Below are 17,383 nucleotides of genomic sequence, written 5' to 3' on the forward strand. Positions count from 1 at the left end.
CCCCTACAGCTTCACCTAAATTAAACCAACACTAAACACAGAACACAGAGTACAGAGTGGGAACTTAACCAAAGAAAACAAAGTGCGCACAAATTAAAGCAGGTGGAGAAGTTCACTGGACTGCAGACTGTTGCAGCCCAGCTCCCTTCTCGTGGTCTGGAGGTCCAAATGGGGCTTTTGAAGGCTCCCCTCCTTCAGGTCCAACCAATGGGGAGCCACGCCTCCAGCACCACACCTGAAACAAATCAAGACAGGAACACAAACAAAGATCCACAAAACACAAAGAAGTCCCACTCTGACAAAAATACACTAAACCAGGAGAACCAAAACCAAATACGGCCACAGCCGTAACAATTGCACACAGAAGAGCAGAAATGATGTAACAACAGCTAAAAAGGTTCAGGCGGATTTTTAAAAAAGGATCTTCCGGAAAAACTCAGAGGACCCCTCGCTGAGAACGGAGCCGTGGGAGCAGAGGTGGTTCTTCTGCCGAGAGGCTCCACTTCTTTGTGAATTGATATCTACTGCATATAGTGGAGTATAAAAACGTGAGCGCAGCTAATGGCTGCCACCACCCACCGCGTGAGTGTGTAAAGCGGCGAAGGCAGTTCATTAGTGAGTGTCCTGATGGTTCTTCACATGCAGCTGAGCAGAGCTCCCTCGGAGCGGAAGGCTCGCCGGAAAAGCTGCAACAAAGACCAGCGCCCGCGGAACTAGAGAGGGGAGGGACAATCCGGCACCTCTTACTGTCAGATCCAACCTCTGAGATAATTCTGCTCTGGAAGGGTGACATTAAAAGCCCACTCCAATATATATTTGTTTTAATAAGAAAGGAAAATTAGGCTTAAAATTATATTTCTGAGTATTTAATCATTCAAATTGTAAGTTAGGAGCAGATGAAAAAATGCGTGGGGGGAAGGGGGGGTGACACAAGCTCCCTGATCCGTCTGTTTCAGAAACCGAGAGGGGAAGGGGGGCGGGGTTGCTCTACGCCAACAGTCCTACCCACATCTCAGAGATGAATTTCTCATGAAATACTCTAACTGTCCACAAGTTTTTGATTTTGGTTAAAACATTTAATCAAAGAAATAGATCAAAAATCGGATTGGGACTTTTGAAAAACCCTGATCTAACTGGACTATTTAAAGGGGTATTGGCTCAGGTGCAAAACGCGAGTCATGTCCACCTCATTTGGGATGCGGTATTTGGGAAACCCCTTTAATCCTGGATGCGCTCCATCATCTGTTTGTTTTCCGAGGCCCGGGTCGGTGTTTTCCTCTGGCTCGGCGCTCCGTAATGCTTTGGATGTGCCTCCACAGCAGAGCGGGGTCGGACTCGTTATGTCTTATCAGAGACTCCAGCCCCTCTGCCTGGTCCAGGCTCTGCCAGTAATCCTGAGGCCATATTTGCAACCATCTGTGGACGCAAACACAAACAGACCCGGCTCATCCCAGCAGATATTTTAATTAGGGCTATTAAAACAAAGCGATCCCTTCCCCTCTGAGATGGTGTTCAGGCGAAAGGCTGAAAAATAGACGGATATATCGCACCTGGCACGAGGAATGGTTTACAAACTCACTCACCCATCGTCTGTTGGCAGGTCCTGGACGTGTCCGTATCCGGGGCTGGGCAGCGGGCAGCCCATGTGGGAGTTCGAAGCCATTTTAGGCAGAGGAGGCGGGCTCCGTTTGGGGTCTTTCCTATGTGCTCGCTCTGCTGCCAGCCGAGCATTCTCCTGATCGCACACGTAGCATTCAAAGCCATTCAAGTAGTTGGGCTTGCTCATGTCATTCACCCCCCACTCTCGGGTCTCCAGCGCCTGCAGCAAGCGACTGTTGGTGATGCTTTTGAAGTTCTTGAATTCCAAATACCTCAGGTATTCCTCATCATTCTCGTCCAGATGCCGCAGAAAGTCGGCGAGGGCTTCCGGCGAGGGGAAGTCATCGATGACTATCGCAGAGCGGCCGTTGGGCAGCCAGTCGGCCACAGCAGACGAGCCTCGATAGACGGGCACGCAGCCCTGATGGAGAGGCCGCCAGAGCTTCTCCGTCATATAGTCTGGACACAGGCCATTCTCAAAGGCCAGGTGGAACTTGTATCGGGCCACGAAATTCATGAACCCGGGCTCCTCGCCAGTGGCAGTGGACGTGTCCTCCAGGTGTTCTGGTAGCGGCTTGTTATTTAAGCATTTCCCATAGGAGTCCACCTGGAAGGAAGCAGAGGAGCGGACACACTCAGGATTATTTTGGATAATTTGATGCTCAAAGAAAACTTTACCGTCTGACATTTACCAACTTAGCTCTTTGTGAGCGTCCTCATATTGAGTTGTGGGGATTTCTTTTAAATGAATTTGAATTAATTTTCATTATTTTTAAAACTAAAGGTACAGAACCAGCAAAACATTTCTAAACAAAGCTGTCAGCTCTAGAAGTGCTCTCTGTGGCAGTGGCGCCCAGCACGGTGAATCTGACATTATCCGCCTGTCAATGTTCATTTGAACTCAAATCAGTTGATGTTTGCCAGTGTGTGGATGCTACCGCTCCATTCCTGACGGATAATTAACTGTACACAAAAAAACATGGAGGCAATTGAATGAGGGTAAAAAGTCAGGACCAAATTTAAGAGTTTTTAGTGCAGCGAGCTACTCTGAGGGTAAACTCAGATAGGGATAACACGTTAGCAACAAGGAAAGGTATTTGTGCAGAACTTAAAGATGCATTGGAATTTAGTTTTTAAGCCCCACTCTGATCATCTTTTAATTTATTTTTAAAGCTTTCTTTTTTATTATGATTACATTGTTTTGTAACAAAAAAAAAAACAAAACAAAAAGAACGATGCTGTTTTCTAGGACAGCGTTAGAAATTTGAAACTCTCCTGAACTGTATCTGTATTATTGGAAAACCTCAATTAATTTGTGCTCAAGACATGTGTCAAAGTCAAGGCCCGGGGGCCGGATCCGGCCCTCCAGTTAATGATATCCGGCCCTGCAGATCGTTTTATATGATTGTTATTAATGGCCCGATGTTGTCTTGTGCTTATTTTTAACTTGTATAATTCTGACAAAATATATTTCTATAGAGAGTAAAAAATGTAAAGTTATTTAAGGTCTAAGTTGATTTATTCTGGAATAATATTCCTGCCTTTTTATTTTTGATGATTATATTAAAAAGTTACGGTTTTTAAGATTTAAAATTTGCCTTTCTGCTAGTTTTTAGGACAATTTTGGCATTTACTAAGACTTTTAAAGGCTATTTTGGAGTTAGCTAATATTTCAGCTTACATGCTAGTTTTGGCTGAATTAGGTTTTTTCAAAAGTTTTTTAAGCTGTTTAGGAGTTTAGCTAATATATCGGCTACACACAAGCTATTTTGGAGAATTTAGGCTTTTTAAAGCTTTTTAGGCTGTTTTGGAGTTAGGTTATTTACACACAAGCTGTTTTGGCTAATTTAGGGTTTTTTTTTAACTGTTTTGTTGTTTAGCGAATATTTCAGCTACATGCTAGCTATTTTGGCTAATTTAGTTTTTTTTCAGTTTTTTAATATAATTTTAAGTTTAGATATTTTTCAGCTACATGGTAGCTGTTTTGGCTGACTTAAGGTTTTTTGTTTTTGTTTTCAGCTTTAGTTGTCTTTTTTTTTTAAGCTATCGGCCTTAGCGTTTTTAGCTATCAATTTCAGCATCTTCAGCTATAAACACTAGCATCTTCAGCTGTCAAATTCATTTTACAGCATTCACACTAGTATAATCACAGGTAATGCTATATATCTAGTCCATAATTATGTTAAAAAGTTAGTTATACAGCTTAAAAATGTTGTTTTAGGGTTTTCAATAATTGTTTATCCTGTTCGGCCCACAACCTAAGGTGTGTCTTGGATTTTGGCCCCCCTGTGCGATTGATTTTGACACTCCTGGCTTAAGATAACTCTAATGTTAATTGATGTAATTTAACTTTTTCTAACTTGGTCACAGACACAGGTTGACACAGAAATGTAATTTTCCAGTTGATGTTGGTACCTGAATGTATTTCATCAGTTCCTGGACGTATCTGTCTCTATCTGATGGCACATCACAGTGAGACTGCATGTAGAGAACAGGGGCCATGCCCGCTCTCCTCAGGCGGTTCTTCTCCTCCAGGGACACCGCCACAGGCTGCAGCAGGTAATCCAGGGAGGGCAGCCACTGCAGGGTCAGCGGATAGTCGGATTCTCTTCTGAAGGTGGCTGTGTAGTTGAAAAGCCTGATTCCAGGTGCGTGAGAAAGGAAGTAGTTGTTCATGGGGGACTCTTCATGAAACAGAGCCCAGGTCTGATGGGGCAGACGAGGAAGCGGCGCCTCATACGCCCTGAAGTCCGTCCCATAGAATATGATGGATGCTGTCCTCTTGTACAGCTGGACCTTTCCAAAACAAGATCAACATCAGAACAATCGGGGATGATTCCAACTGAATGAGAGACACAGATTGCGCATGTTTGATACCTTGCGGTTGCTTGTGACCAGACAGGAGGACGTTGCACAGTCGATGCGTTCAGTGTCCCCCGGGAAATGTGGGAAAAGCCCCGCGCTCCACCACAGCAGTATGGGAAGCTGCTTGTTACTGCGACCGTCATTGTTACCGGGTCCTTTGTAGGAAGCGATGGAGGCAAACTCCATCTCCCGGAAAGCGCTTTGCGGTAGAAAGGCGCCGCGGTCCCCGCTGTCAAAGACTTCCAGACGGAGCTGGTCGTCGGGAAAAGAGGCAAAAGACACCCAAACCCAGCACAGGACACCAAACAGCCCCAAACCTGCACAGGGCAGCAGCCTCCCCCTACCTACCATTTTCACGGGTAAAGTTTTACCTTTTCGTCGCCCTTCATTAGCCGTAATTCCCAATTTGATGCGAACTAAGCATTGATTTACGCATTCAGAGCTAAAAAACACGAAAACACTGCCATTATTCTCCTTGCTGCTACGAACATGCGAGATTAAATTTTATATCCATCAAAAAAGATAAAAGTCAAAAGAGTTTACGCCAAAATTTTCCTTGGAAACCCTGTAATAACGGAACAGGGACAAACATTTCTTCTTCCTCGATTCAGATGTTTGGTCTTAACCAGCGGAACACTCCAGTCTCTGTTGTAGGGCGCCATCTACAGCGGGGAAGGACGAAGTGCATCTAAAGACAAAACGTGTATATATATTATTTATCATACACTTTTCTCTTTTTTTGTTTTTAGGTAAATAAATAAAAAATAATATTATTTTTTCTTCTCAATAATAACAAAAATAACTCTTGCTTATTATTTTTATCCTAACAAATCATCTTTACATATCATTCCCATTTGTTTTAATTATGGCTTTAAGTTAATCAATAATACAAAAGAGATAGTTGCATATAACAGAAAAATCACCCAAATAATGCATGTAAAACTACTACTTTTTACCTTATTTGATTTGTATTTGTTATAATAAGTGTGTTCTTTGATCAGTGGCTATAAAACATTAAGAATTAATTAAATTATTTGTGATATTTGTATTTTAATTTGTTAAGAGAAACCTAATACGTTTTCTTATTAGGCAAAAACCTAAATTTTTGTTTTGGTGCGCTTTTTTCCTGCACGGGGGCACGCCATCAACTGAGAAACTGAATTTACTGTAGGAAAAGTGACGGGCTTTAGGACCCTGGGTCGCCTGCGTCCTGTCAGATGAGAGGCAGCAGGGAAGCTCCGGGATTCCTCGTTATCAGTCGCAGGGTGAGTGGAAGTACTTTACTAAACATTTAGGACAATTACGCATCACGCAACTGTGAATTACATTTTTGCAAACTATTCTTATTAAACGTATACGAAAGAAAATGGTTAGATTAGCCAGCAGCGGATTTGTGATAAACTGTTAAGACTAGCCGGCTAGCTTGCTAAAAAAATGCTAAATGTTGTACTCTCGCAGTCTAAACCAGCTTTGGAAAGTCAGCTGCGTGTTTCGGTTCCTTTTTTCTAAATACTTCTGTGTTACACTTCGTGGAGCTATTTCAAAGGGAGTTCATGTAGAGCTTCTCCTCCCTCCTCCTTCTTGCACTGTTTACAAAAAAGCTTGTGTTTACGGGAGCAGCCATGCCCAACAAAACAGCTGTTGCCTTTTATCTCTCCGACGGAAAAGACTGACGCGCGCGCGCTCCTCTTCCCCCAGCAGAGCACCGTTAGCGAGGCTGCACGAGACCTTTGACCGGCATCTCGGTCCTTCGCCCTTGTCACGTCACTGACTGACTTTTCAGAGTTAACACAGATGGAATAGGTTTTTAGTTAACATTAACTTGATCATCAAATTTATAGAAATCAATAACATAATTCCCGCTGATTGCATAATGAACTAACCTGATGCAATATTTCAAGGAGCTACTATAGAGAACTCCTGCAAACAGAGGGTCAAGAGTCTTGAAGGATGGAGTCCAGATTGTTTTTTCCCAATATTTCCACCTTATCTGTTGCTGGATCAAATGTGTTTTTCCAAAAACAAAACTACAAGGCCAGAGTTGATCTGAAGTTCCACATTTGTGAATCTCATATCACAACAACTCAGTTATTAGTCAGTTACAATAAGGTCATTGCAGTGTAGCTTTTGTTTTGAATGTGGACTGACAAAAGAAGCTCTAATAAAAGCATCAAGATGTGCTTATTGCTCTTATACAACAAGTAATGTATTATTCTATTATTTTTTCACAATAAAATTCAAAGGGAAATTTGCCACTTTTTTAAAAAGATTTTTAGATGAACGTCATTTATCTATTTAGATTAATTGACTCTTGGAGTAAAACTAAAAAAGGCATGTCACTGCTGCAATGCAAGTCTGTGACAATTAAAACTTTAGCCAACGCTAGATGAATTTGGTTTCAAAAAAGAACTAGTGTGTTTGTGCATATGCAGTTAAATGCATAAAATGTAATTTAAAAAGTCAATTTGATTGTTTTAAAAAGGATTTGTTGGATTCTATATCGGATTTAGACTCTATACACTGTCAAAATGGGATAAAATCAGAGTTGGGGAGGAGCGATATCACCTTAATGTTATCTAATGTGTAAGAAATTGCACATAATTGTATATTTTGTGACTAGAAAAAAAAAAAAATAACATTTTCATATGGTCTTGCAGGAAACAGCTTATTATTTTTACTGAAATGTTTACATAAATACAAAAAAACAAATTTAAAAATTTAAATATTTCTTTTTATTATATAAGTTAAATAAGCTTCCTAAAATGAAATATTTGTGGCAGAGTATCTTAATGATTTAGCAGTCAGCTAGAACAGGTTAAAGCGTTTGCACAGTCATGTCTTCACTCCTGAATCTGATCTGAACTGGTTGAAGTCTTCTGTTTATGTGCAACACTATCTGCCTGTAAACAATGGTTTTTAATGGACTGAAGTCAGAGAAATCTGAGCCCCTCAGTGAGTCAGCCTTTTGTCTGCACTGCTCTTGAACTGAATCATTACTGCCAATTGTTGTAGACAAATTCGAATGCACAAAACATTGTCTGTTTCCATTCTATTCAAGGGATTTAAATGTTATTTAATAAGATTTCTTGTTGTTAAAAGTTGAGATGTCCTTTTCCTCGTTTGTTCATCCTCACGTCCTTTCGTTCAGGTTAGCTTGGGCCCCGTCTGCCGCCTGCTGCAGACGCCTGTAACCCACGAGGAGGCCTGGCGGGGTGGAAGGAGGCACCATGAGCGGGAAGAACCTGCTTCTGAAAGTCATCCTGCTGGGAGACGGTGGAGTTGGGAAGTCCTCCTTGATGAATCGGTACGTGACGGATCGCTTCGACTCGCAGTCCTTCCACACAATCGGCGTGGAGTTCCTGAACCGGGACTTGGTGGTGGATGGGCGCCTGGTCACCCTTCAGATCTGGGACACGGCTGGTCAGGAGCGCTTCAAGTCGCTCCGCACGCCCTTCTATCGCGGCGCCGACTGCTGCTTGCTCACGTTTGCGGTGAACGACTCGCGGAGCTTCCAGAACCTCAGCAACTGGAGGAAGGAGTTCATGAACTATTCAGACGTGAAGGACCCCGAGAGGTTCTCGTTTGTGGTGCTGGGGAATAAAGTAGACATGGAGCAGAGGGAGGTGGGAGAAGTGGAGGCCCGGGCGTGGTGCGAGGAAAATGGCAGCTACCCTTACTTTGAAACCAGCGCTAAAGACGACACCAACGTCACAGCTGCTTTCGAAGCCGCCGTCAGGGAAGTCCTGGCTGCCGAGGACCAGATCGATCACGCACTTCTGAGCAGCACTATCGATCTCCACGGCAACCGCAAAACCTCCCGTTCGTCTTGTTGCTGAAAACTCAAGTGTTGATCCTCATCTCAATCTCTGCGCTCAAACTCACCTGAGGTGAATTTAAAGAGCACTAGAGGTTGTTGCTAGTGCTGCTGAAGGTACCGGAGCAGAGCGCCACCTGCTGCTGATGATGTGGAAGACGCACAGCTGCTGCGAGGACGATAGGTGTGTCTGTTTGTGATGCTGCAGAAAAATGCTTCACCTCAATGTTCAAATAATGCAACTTTTTCATTCAGTCCATTAATGATAATATAAGAATAATAAGAAGAGAGGAGGCTTGTGGTTCAAAGCTCAACACTGTCTGTCCAGAAACATCCTTTAATTCATAGTTTGCGTTGCTTAAGACCTCCAAACATCGACAATTTTATGGTCATTTAGCGTCCAAAGAACTGAAATGATGCTGCACTAAAAATAAATGGACCTTCTTTGCTTCAAATCGGAAGGGAATACTTTTAATATTCCAGACCTGATCAGTTCTTTATGAGCACTCTTTCATTTTAACGTCTCTCTTGCTTCCACATTAGCCTGTAGTGTTGCATCAGGGAATCAATATTGTTTTTAGCTTCAGCATTATGTCTTTATGGTACAGCTGAGTTTTTCTTTAAGGCACACGCCCGTCCATTCAAGCATTCTTTTCTTCCGGATTTTTCTGATCAGGGACAGATTAAAGCCTTTTTTTCTCCCCCTGATGTGTGCAGGAAGGTCTAATTCTAAATAGCATCTTTGTAATCCTCTTGTCCGCCGTGTTGAATGCATAGTAGGCCTTAACATTCCGCTCTCTTAGCTTTGCCTTGCCAGAGGGTCTCCTGTGCATTACTGATAAATAGCATATGCCTTGTGCTGTCGGTGTGGTCATTATAGGTCTCAGCTGAACATGAAATGGCTTCAGCACAGTTATTACTTCCAGTATGTGGATTGTACATCACCTTTCCTTCTTATTCATGTTGTGTTTAGCCAAACTTGTCACGTATTCCAACAGCTTAATGTTTACTTTAGATTTTTTAATCTTAACCTGGTGGTACTTTTATGACTTTACTTCCCACAGGTACCGAAAGAAAGAAAGAAAGAAAGTACTGCTATTGCTGAACTGTATTTTTTTTAGCTCATTATCTTGTGTTTTTCACACAAACCAGTTTAAAGTGTTTTCATGCTGTGATTGCACAAAAGTGAATCTAGATTTACTTACCTTTTGTCAGCCGATCAATCAACGGTTTGCCTTCCAGGTTACAAAAATATAATAGGTTTATTCCGACCGTAAGGTAACGACACTGTGGAAGTCAACCAACAGGTACTGTTTTTAGAATAAGCTGTTCATTTTAATGTTTTTTTTTTTTGGTCTATACACCTCTACTGTGAAAATAATGGGGCATTTTGAGGAAATTTTAAAGCAAAAATGAGGTCTGTCAACTTTTTTTCCAATAATATTTTCATAAATTAAACTATTTGCTTTTAAATCTTGGTTAAATTACTATACTATCTGAATGAAACCTTACAGATATTGTAGCATCACATACTCAGTATTTTGCTCTTTAACACTGGAGCTCCAGTGTTTGTTTTTTGATTTACTGCAACTTTTTAAATCATGTTCACGATTGAAAAGTTACAAAATGTTAAAGATTTTGTATGTTTTAGGGTCACCGGTGACACCTCAAGTGTTAAAGGGTTCATTAATATGAATGTAAACATCTCTACAAGCTGCCCATTAAATGGTTCTTTTTTTGTATAATTGAAATAATTTTATAGTGTAAAAGAAACAATGGACATCTGTTTTAGTTTGTGCTCAAGTGTAATTTAAGTGGTACGAAAGCCAAACTGTTTTCATTTGATCTAATGGAGAACTTTGTTTTCTTTGTGCACTTCTAGAGGATAAAGAGGACAGAACTTTCCAGAGCTTTGCTTCAAATAAACACATAAAAAAAGCATCTGCAATTGTTTTTTTATGCCATTTATTTGACATTATTGGTACTTTTAGAAAGCTGTAAAACTAGAAGCCCATTTTTGTGTCTGTCAACGAATTTGAAAGTTTCTTCCCCTCTTAAAAAAAAAGTGCTTCTCAAACATTAGAATGATAAACTATTTAACATTTAAAAAATTCTTAAAAACAAATGACCAAAAATTAGCTTTTTTTGCCCCTCTGTTTTATTTAAAAGGATATGCACTCTATTACTGTAAAGAAAATCTGACCTGGGCATAGAAAAATGCTTTTTCAAATATTTTTTTTAACTATCTAAATTCAGGAAAACTTCATATTTTTTCTACACTGGTCTCATTCTGCATATTTAGGTGAAATAATCAACAAGCATCAAGAAATAAGCATCAAGTATTAAACCCAGATTAAAACAAAATAGGAAACAATCCACCTGTTCATGCATCAATTTACAACTTCAAACTAGAACAGCTAATATTTTGATTAAAACAAACAAATGAATCATAGTGGTAAACTTAAGTACTACCGTAACGTAAAATATTTAGCTAAACGAGCGGCGTCAGGAGATGTCAAACACGTTTGTAGCGTACGGCGAGCACTCCGTCCCTCCTCTGTCCCGCTGCATCCTCCTGTACAGGTCAAAGCCTCTCCTCTCCTCTTTCGCCTTGTGCCTTAGCATCTTTAGGTACAGCTGGTACACAGCCAAGTGAAGGGAGCAGTGCACCTGCGGACAAGAGCAGATCCACTACAAAATGCTTCAAACACCTCGGCCCTGCAAGTGGCAGTGAGCCAAGGAGGGAGCTAGTGTGAAAAAGAAAACTGAGTCCAAACAAATGCTTCAAAAAGGGACTGTAAACTCTTCAAAGCATTCATTTTATTTTGAAAAATGACAAAAAAGAAAGTAAAAACACCTACCAGCCATCACCTGACAATTCCACCTCATACAGCCAAGTATTGCTTCACAAAAATACTTCCTACTTTACAAAAGTCAATCTAAAAAAAAATTAGTGAATCAGCAGCAAATAAGGAAAACGTGTTATACAATAACTACAAACAAATTCTTGAAGAATTATTTAAGAAAAAGCTATTTTTTTTCTAGAAACTCAATCACAGATTAATGAAATGGCCAACTGGAGCATCCCATTTTTGGTCTAAAATACTTCATATTTAGGTAGTGTTCCTGCCATCTCTACATTATGAGATGACTTTAGATCTCTCAGAGTTTAGCTTTATTCCAGGGGTCGTGTGTGTGGGATAATGGTCACGGAGGACCAACTTTATCCCTAAAAGCCCCCTCCTTCTCGGCATGTAATACAATCCTTTGACAGGAGTTCATGGAGCAGGTGGCCCCCCCAGAGCCAACTCCTTATTGGCCAGCTTTTGAATCAAGCATGACTTCATTGTTCGGGGTTTTCTCGAGCCCGTGAGAAAAGTCCTGGGGTCAGCATGAGACTGCAAAAGCATGCTTCTACGCCTCCATGGTAACCAGATGTGAGGGCTCGTCGCCGTGGTAACCCCCCCTCTTTCTATTCTCCATAACAGCTGCAATCTACTTGCATATGTCGCATCTAATTATTATATGTTAATTTGTTAGAGGCATGTTATTTGGTCTTTGGGCAGCAAAAATTAAAATGTAGAGACTATTCCCAGTAGTGAACAAGACAGTAATTACCATTGATGATAGGAAAATGAGCCCTCCTGTACCTCCAAGCAATTTCTCACATTAAACCAACAGAAAAATATCATCTTTACAGAAAGTCAAAGTATAAAAACAAGTTGTTTTTTTTTCATAAAGTCCACAGGCGGAAGAAAAAGGACAGATGTGTTTCCATTCCTTTAGATCCCAAGGTGGAGGCGGGGAAGAGACGAAACTGGGTTCCTAACACCGTGCACCTATCCCCTTTCTCCCAAGATACCGCAGAACCGCAAAGTTATAGGTGGTAGACACAGTATAGGTCAGCTAGGAAGAGACAAGAAGAAGCATCAGAAGTACAAAAGAGATGAAAAAAAAACATCCTAGAATAACACACAATTGTGCTAATGGCTTCGACTTGATGTCAGATGCCATTCATTTAACGGTGCCTGCAATGGAGCATGCAAGTATAATGGGTGCACCATTTGCCTGCTGGAACAGCAGCAGACATTGACAGCATTATGATGATGTTTGTGTCAGCTGACAAAAGAGGAACAGAGAGCAACAGTGCAACAGTCATCAGTCATGGAGGCCTTACATGCCAGACTGCCTACACTTTGAGCGTCACTCTGTCACATGAGCAGAAATCACAATGTCTCACCCCGAACTGAACTGAACCGGAGAATGACACTTACCAGAGCCAAGAGAGTGATGCCCGCACCGGCGAAGGCAGCAATGTACAGGTTATAGGTCATTTGATACTGAGCAGGAGAGATTGTGGCGTTAGTGACATAAACACTAATTGAAGTGAAAGTAGGTTGAGTTGATGGTGATTCTTACCTCTCTGGTTTTGCAAACATTAGACAGGGTCATCCCACAAGCTTTCCCTGGTACTGCGTTCCAAGGCAGGAGGCCTGTGGAGAAGAAAATTCTCACTTTTTTGCATCCATGAAATCACATTGTGTTTGTTTCTATGTTCAAAAAATAAATAAATAAATCACAAAAACAGTTTTTATACTTTGAAATTTCTTTACTTTTCAGGTCAACACATAAACACAAGTCATAAAATAATATACAAACACCATCTGATGTTTGGACAGCCAACGGTTCCAGTTTTAGTCACTTTGCATCAGGATGGAAATGTTTTTCATAAGTTGGAGTCCATATGTCTTGGGTAATGAAGTAAAAAGCTATATACATTGGTTAGTGTGTTGCAACTATTTTCTTAGCACTCTAGAAAAGAAATTAAAAAAGTGTAGTTTTACTCCCAGCAGCCTTTTTAACCCTTTAACACCATAGCTCCAGTGTTGATGTTCTTTGATTTAATGTAACTTTTCAATCTTTGACACAAGCAACATAATTTCAGCAGGTTGTGATGGAGAAAAGCGGCTAGTGCCGATGGTTGAAAAGTTACAGTATGTTAAAGATTTTGTGTTTGAGCGTCATCGACGACGTCTCAGGTGTTAACAGGGTTAAAGGCATTTTGATTTACTTTATTTTTGGATCGGCATTAAAATTCTCCATAGCAGGGATTCATTTTCTAGTTTCCAATCCTTCCAAAAACTATAAAATAAGATTTAACCCTTTTATTTTACAAGCCAAGTGTCATAATTTTGGATAAAATCCCAATCCTGAGCTGGAATTTTATTTTGGTGGGCATTTTTAGCAATTTCCCCAACACCTGCTCAGAGTTAGTGTAGTTTTAGAGCAACATTAACGTCGTAGACTCTGATAATTAGCTCATTAGAAGGAGATGGGGCAGCGTAAATGGACGAGTTACCGTATTGCCTTGCATCAACACAGAGCTGGTTGATACTCGCCGGGGTCTCGGTCAGAACGTCGATGGTGTGGCACGTTGCATCCATGTTGTAGAAGAAGTAGACCGGCAAGGCAGAGAGAGCGAACACCAGCAGCCACAGCACGGCAAGTACATATGTCATCACTATGAACTGAAACGAGACGAAAACAAAAATGTGGGAGGAATTAAAAAAATGCGGAGCAACTAATATCACGGTTTAATAAGCAAAAACATAAAAAAACAATATTGTTTTTGGTGTTTTTAAAATGTTCTTGTAGCATTTTTCTGATGGTGAAGAACACATCAAGAAAATTAATTAAAAATTAAGCTTAAATTGCATTTCTGAGTATTTCTTTATCCAAATCATTGGTAGACAACAGTATTGCTTGCAATTTTTGATGCACTGATAACAACTCTGAGGCAGATTTCTAATGAGCTACTGCCACTCTGCAGGAACTATGTAATACATTTTGGCTATAAACGTTAAAATCACTAATAAAAGACTGGAATAGGGCTTTAAACAATCATCTCAGTACCAAAACACCAACATTTGCACATCTCCAACCATTCTTATGACCTTTGAGATTCGCAAAACCTATCAATAAGTCATCCGAGCATCAAACTGTTCCAGTTGCATGGAGTCCCCTTGAGGATTTCTTACCGAGGAGCTGAGGCAGCGGCCGCACATGGTGCTCCTGAACTCTCCAAAGGTTTGCTTGGCAGCACTTGTAGTGTAGAAACCCTCAGCCAGCAGCACGATGCAGTAGAGGAAGAAAAACGAGGCCAAACCGTAGATGACATACTGGAAATACTGAATGCTAAGCAACAGAGAGGAAAGAAAGCAAAGTTAGCTTATCCAGAATATGAACTTTTTGCATAGTGCAGCACAATTATTGAGGTTTTTGACTTACATGTAGGCTAGAGTGATGTAGTCTTGAAGGTTACGGGCAAAGTAAGTCTCAATGATTCTCTCCGTCTCTGTAAGTGCCTGATGTCCGCAACCACAGAAGAGGGCGATGCCAGAGAAACACAGCAATGTAGCGACTAGGGAGCAATATGGAACCCCACCCAAACAGCGCATACAGCAATCATAGCAACCTGGAAATAAAAATAAAGAAAGAGGACGAAGCTCTGCTTAGACGATGCACAATTAAGGGATTGTGTAGGAGAAAGAAAATTTACGAATTCTGGAAATGTGGAATAACAACTAAAAACTCTTCAGCAATCAGGTCCTGCTTTTATTTTCTGCTGTGTCAATCCATAGGTCCTTATGCAGAGGGCGCAGGGATGCGCCCGCACTGACCCCACCTCACACCCCGACTCCATTCACAGGCCAGCGTGGAGAGTGTGAGAAAAGACGGAGGACGACGGACAAAGTCATCCACACAGAGAAGCTGCTTTTGTGACAGGAGAGACAACAGCCTTTGTCCTGCAGCATTGTGGGGGCACAAGGGCCACCAATGTCAAGCAAACAAAAGGCCAGAGGCACCCCTTTGCTTGACACACACAAAACACACCCTCAAGACTTCCTTCTAAGGAAACACGGGAGTGACGGGAGGGAAGGGGGGAAGTTGGGACCGGAACAATGCAACTGTGTACATGTGTGCCATTACACGCCTAAATGCATGCATTCACACAGACGGGCACAATGGGAGCAGACAGACTGTGGTTGGTACCATTACAGTAAACACAGATGGCAGGAGTGGGAGATGGATTTCTGTTTAATTGAACATATTTACATAGCTCTGTTTGCTGCAGGAGGATGACATGGTGTGACTTCTGACATGAGGAGTTGGATTTTCAAAATAAAAGACTACATATATTTTAATTCTAAACTCCAAATTCAAGTAATTAAAAAAATAGTTTCCTTGTTTACATAAAAGCGTTAAAGTCAAAACTAACTTGTTTAAAAGTGTGTTTAAAAGGGGTTTAAAAGTGTGCACGCGCGTTAACTCACCTTGTTCCAATTAACTAATTAAGACATCAGCAGCCTGACTGAATAGCACAAACAATAAAAAAGTTTCTCTATTTATTGCTAAATGATGCAGGAGTAAAAAAGAAAACTTAAACATGCAACAATTATTGTGCGTAAAGTTGGAGAATCCACTCCGAACAATACTTCAGACATCCTCATGGAATGAATTAACTTGCGTCACTTTAAGGTGGTCACATACTGAATCAGATTAAAGCCAAAAGCGTCAAAGTTGGTTGTAGTTTCTTACCCATGTCTGGATGATGCGTTCAGGACTCGCGCTTTTGCACCGCAGCTGGTCCGCTGATGATATGCGCCTCTGTGCCTTCGGCCCCCTGTATATCAATCTGCCCCCCCACTCCAACCCCGACCATCCAAACAATGGACAGAGCTGCCGATGACTGCAAGTGCGATCTTAAAGAAACAATGTCGCTTCACAATGAACTTCAGGGTGGGGAATAATGAGGAGGTCGGGGTTCTTCAAGTGCTGACATTTAGTAAGTTCATTGTTGACGCTCATTTGCATGAAGGGAGCAGTGTGGGGCTTCTTATGCAAATTCACGAGTGGGCAGTCACTTTGTTTTTTCTTTTTTTTTCCCACGGAAAAGTTGTGTGAGCTCCACCACTGGGGGCTCCTCATCATAAAACACAGTCAAAGGAAGAGGAAACCATGAAAAATGTCATGCAACATAAAAACGGACACACATGATTGTATGTGTAATGGCTTTTTTATTGATTGTAAAAAAGCATCAATTGACTCAAATCTATGTTTGTTTGATGGAACCAATAAAATCCGGTTTATAAAAGCATTAAAGCGTGTAATGAGGCCAACAAAATTCTTTTGGAGTCAAAAGAACGTTGAAAAGAAGACAAAGTTTGATTTAGTTGAAATAAAATAGGATTTTATATCCATTAAAATTGAAAAAAGGCAAAAGTTTGATTAATTTATTTGAATTTGAGCCACAATTTTTGATAAAAACAGACAAGGATTTTGTCCAGAAAAAACTTACAGATGTGGTTCGAAAAATAAATAAATAAATAAATTAAAAAAAAACAGTTACTTTTGTACTTTATCATGTATACAGAGCCCATATGTGCTAATACTAATAACATTTTTATATATCTTAAAACTACATTAAATGTTTTTGATAATTTTTTGATACATAGTCAAAAAAGCAAAAGAAATGTATCGCTAAAGCAGGCATGTCCAAAGTGTGGCCAATCTCCACCAATAGTGATTGGCCTAATTAGGTTTTAACCCATCGTGACACTTTTTAACTCTTTTCTAAAATGTCAGTTGTAAATAAAAAAGAAAATGTTGACAGTGAGGGTCACTGCTTCTTGGACAAGTGGATTTTGGCTTTGTTTTTCATTAAAATATTAAACATTTGACTGTGCCTGTTTCCAAGGAGTTCAGTGTGAAGAGAGAGTTCAAGACAGGACAGAATGGTGCCTAAAATGTACAATAATTTTGATAGTAAATGCACATGTAGTTATTTTCTACATGAAGAAATAAAATACAATAAAATATGAATTAATTCATTTGAATTAAATGTTCAAGTCTAAACATTTTTCACCAAATCTGGCCCTCTGCAAAAAAGTTTGGACACCCCGCTCTAATCCACGGGGCATTGATTGCAGGATGTTTCTTAATCTTCAATCAAACGTTCCGCTGGAGAGGCAAAAAGCAGCACACCGGGATGTTCTGTTCCTGTGACAAAGCCTCAGCGTTGATCTCAGGTAAACTGAGAGTGAT

The 17,383-nt window shown here is 40.7% G+C and overlaps 3 protein-coding genes across 5 annotated transcripts; 1 reads left to right on the forward strand and 2 right to left on the reverse strand.

Moving 5' to 3' along the window:
- Positions 1-850: 850 nt before the first annotated feature.
- On the reverse strand, positions 851-5,115 carry fut11 (fucosyltransferase 11 (alpha (1,3) fucosyltransferase)). Its single transcript, XM_024284175.2, has 4 exons — positions 4,477-5,115; positions 4,015-4,395; positions 1,584-2,206; positions 851-1,416 (listed from the first exon to the last, which is right to left on the reverse strand). Exons 1-4 carry the CDS (start codon positions 4,813-4,815, stop codon positions 1,239-1,241), a joined length of 1,521 nt encoding a protein of 506 aa, XP_024139943.1. The 5' UTR covers positions 4,816-5,115; the 3' UTR covers positions 851-1,238.
- Positions 5,116-5,614: 499 nt separating this feature from the next.
- rab9b (RAB9B, member RAS oncogene family) lies at positions 5,615-9,751 on the forward strand. The gene is made up of 2 exons (XM_024284181.2): positions 5,615-5,729; positions 7,613-9,751. Exon 2 carries the CDS (start codon positions 7,692-7,694, stop codon positions 8,298-8,300), a length of 609 nt encoding a protein of 202 aa, XP_024139949.1. The 5' UTR covers positions 5,615-5,729; positions 7,613-7,691; the 3' UTR covers positions 8,301-9,751.
- A 479-nt stretch (positions 9,752-10,230) lies between these two features.
- plp1a (proteolipid protein 1a) lies at positions 10,231-16,423 on the reverse strand. Of its 3 annotated transcripts, none has more exons than XM_024284178.2 (7): positions 15,878-16,423; positions 14,567-14,753; positions 14,317-14,473; positions 13,638-13,806; positions 12,698-12,771; positions 12,553-12,618; positions 10,231-10,948 (listed from the first exon to the last, which is right to left on the reverse strand). In XM_024284178.2, exons 1-7 carry the CDS (start codon positions 15,879-15,881, stop codon positions 10,784-10,786), a joined length of 822 nt encoding a protein of 273 aa, XP_024139946.1. In that variant the 5' UTR covers positions 15,882-16,423; the 3' UTR covers positions 10,231-10,783. The 3 variants fall into 3 exon arrangements, with proteins under 3 accessions (XP_024139946.1, XP_024139947.1, XP_024139948.1); XM_024284179.2 differs by lacking the exon at positions 15,878-16,423 and adding an exon at positions 15,613-15,761; XM_024284180.2 differs by lacking the exon at positions 10,231-10,948 and adding an exon at positions 11,079-12,184 and having other exon boundaries at positions 15,878-16,422.
- Positions 16,424-17,383: the final 960 nt, after the last annotated feature.

Source organism: Oryzias melastigma, linkage group LG10, assembly GCF_002922805.2.
Source record: "Oryzias melastigma strain HK-1 linkage group LG10, ASM292280v2, whole genome shotgun sequence".
Lineage (NCBI taxonomy): Eukaryota > Metazoa > Chordata > Actinopteri > Beloniformes > Adrianichthyidae > Oryzias > Oryzias melastigma.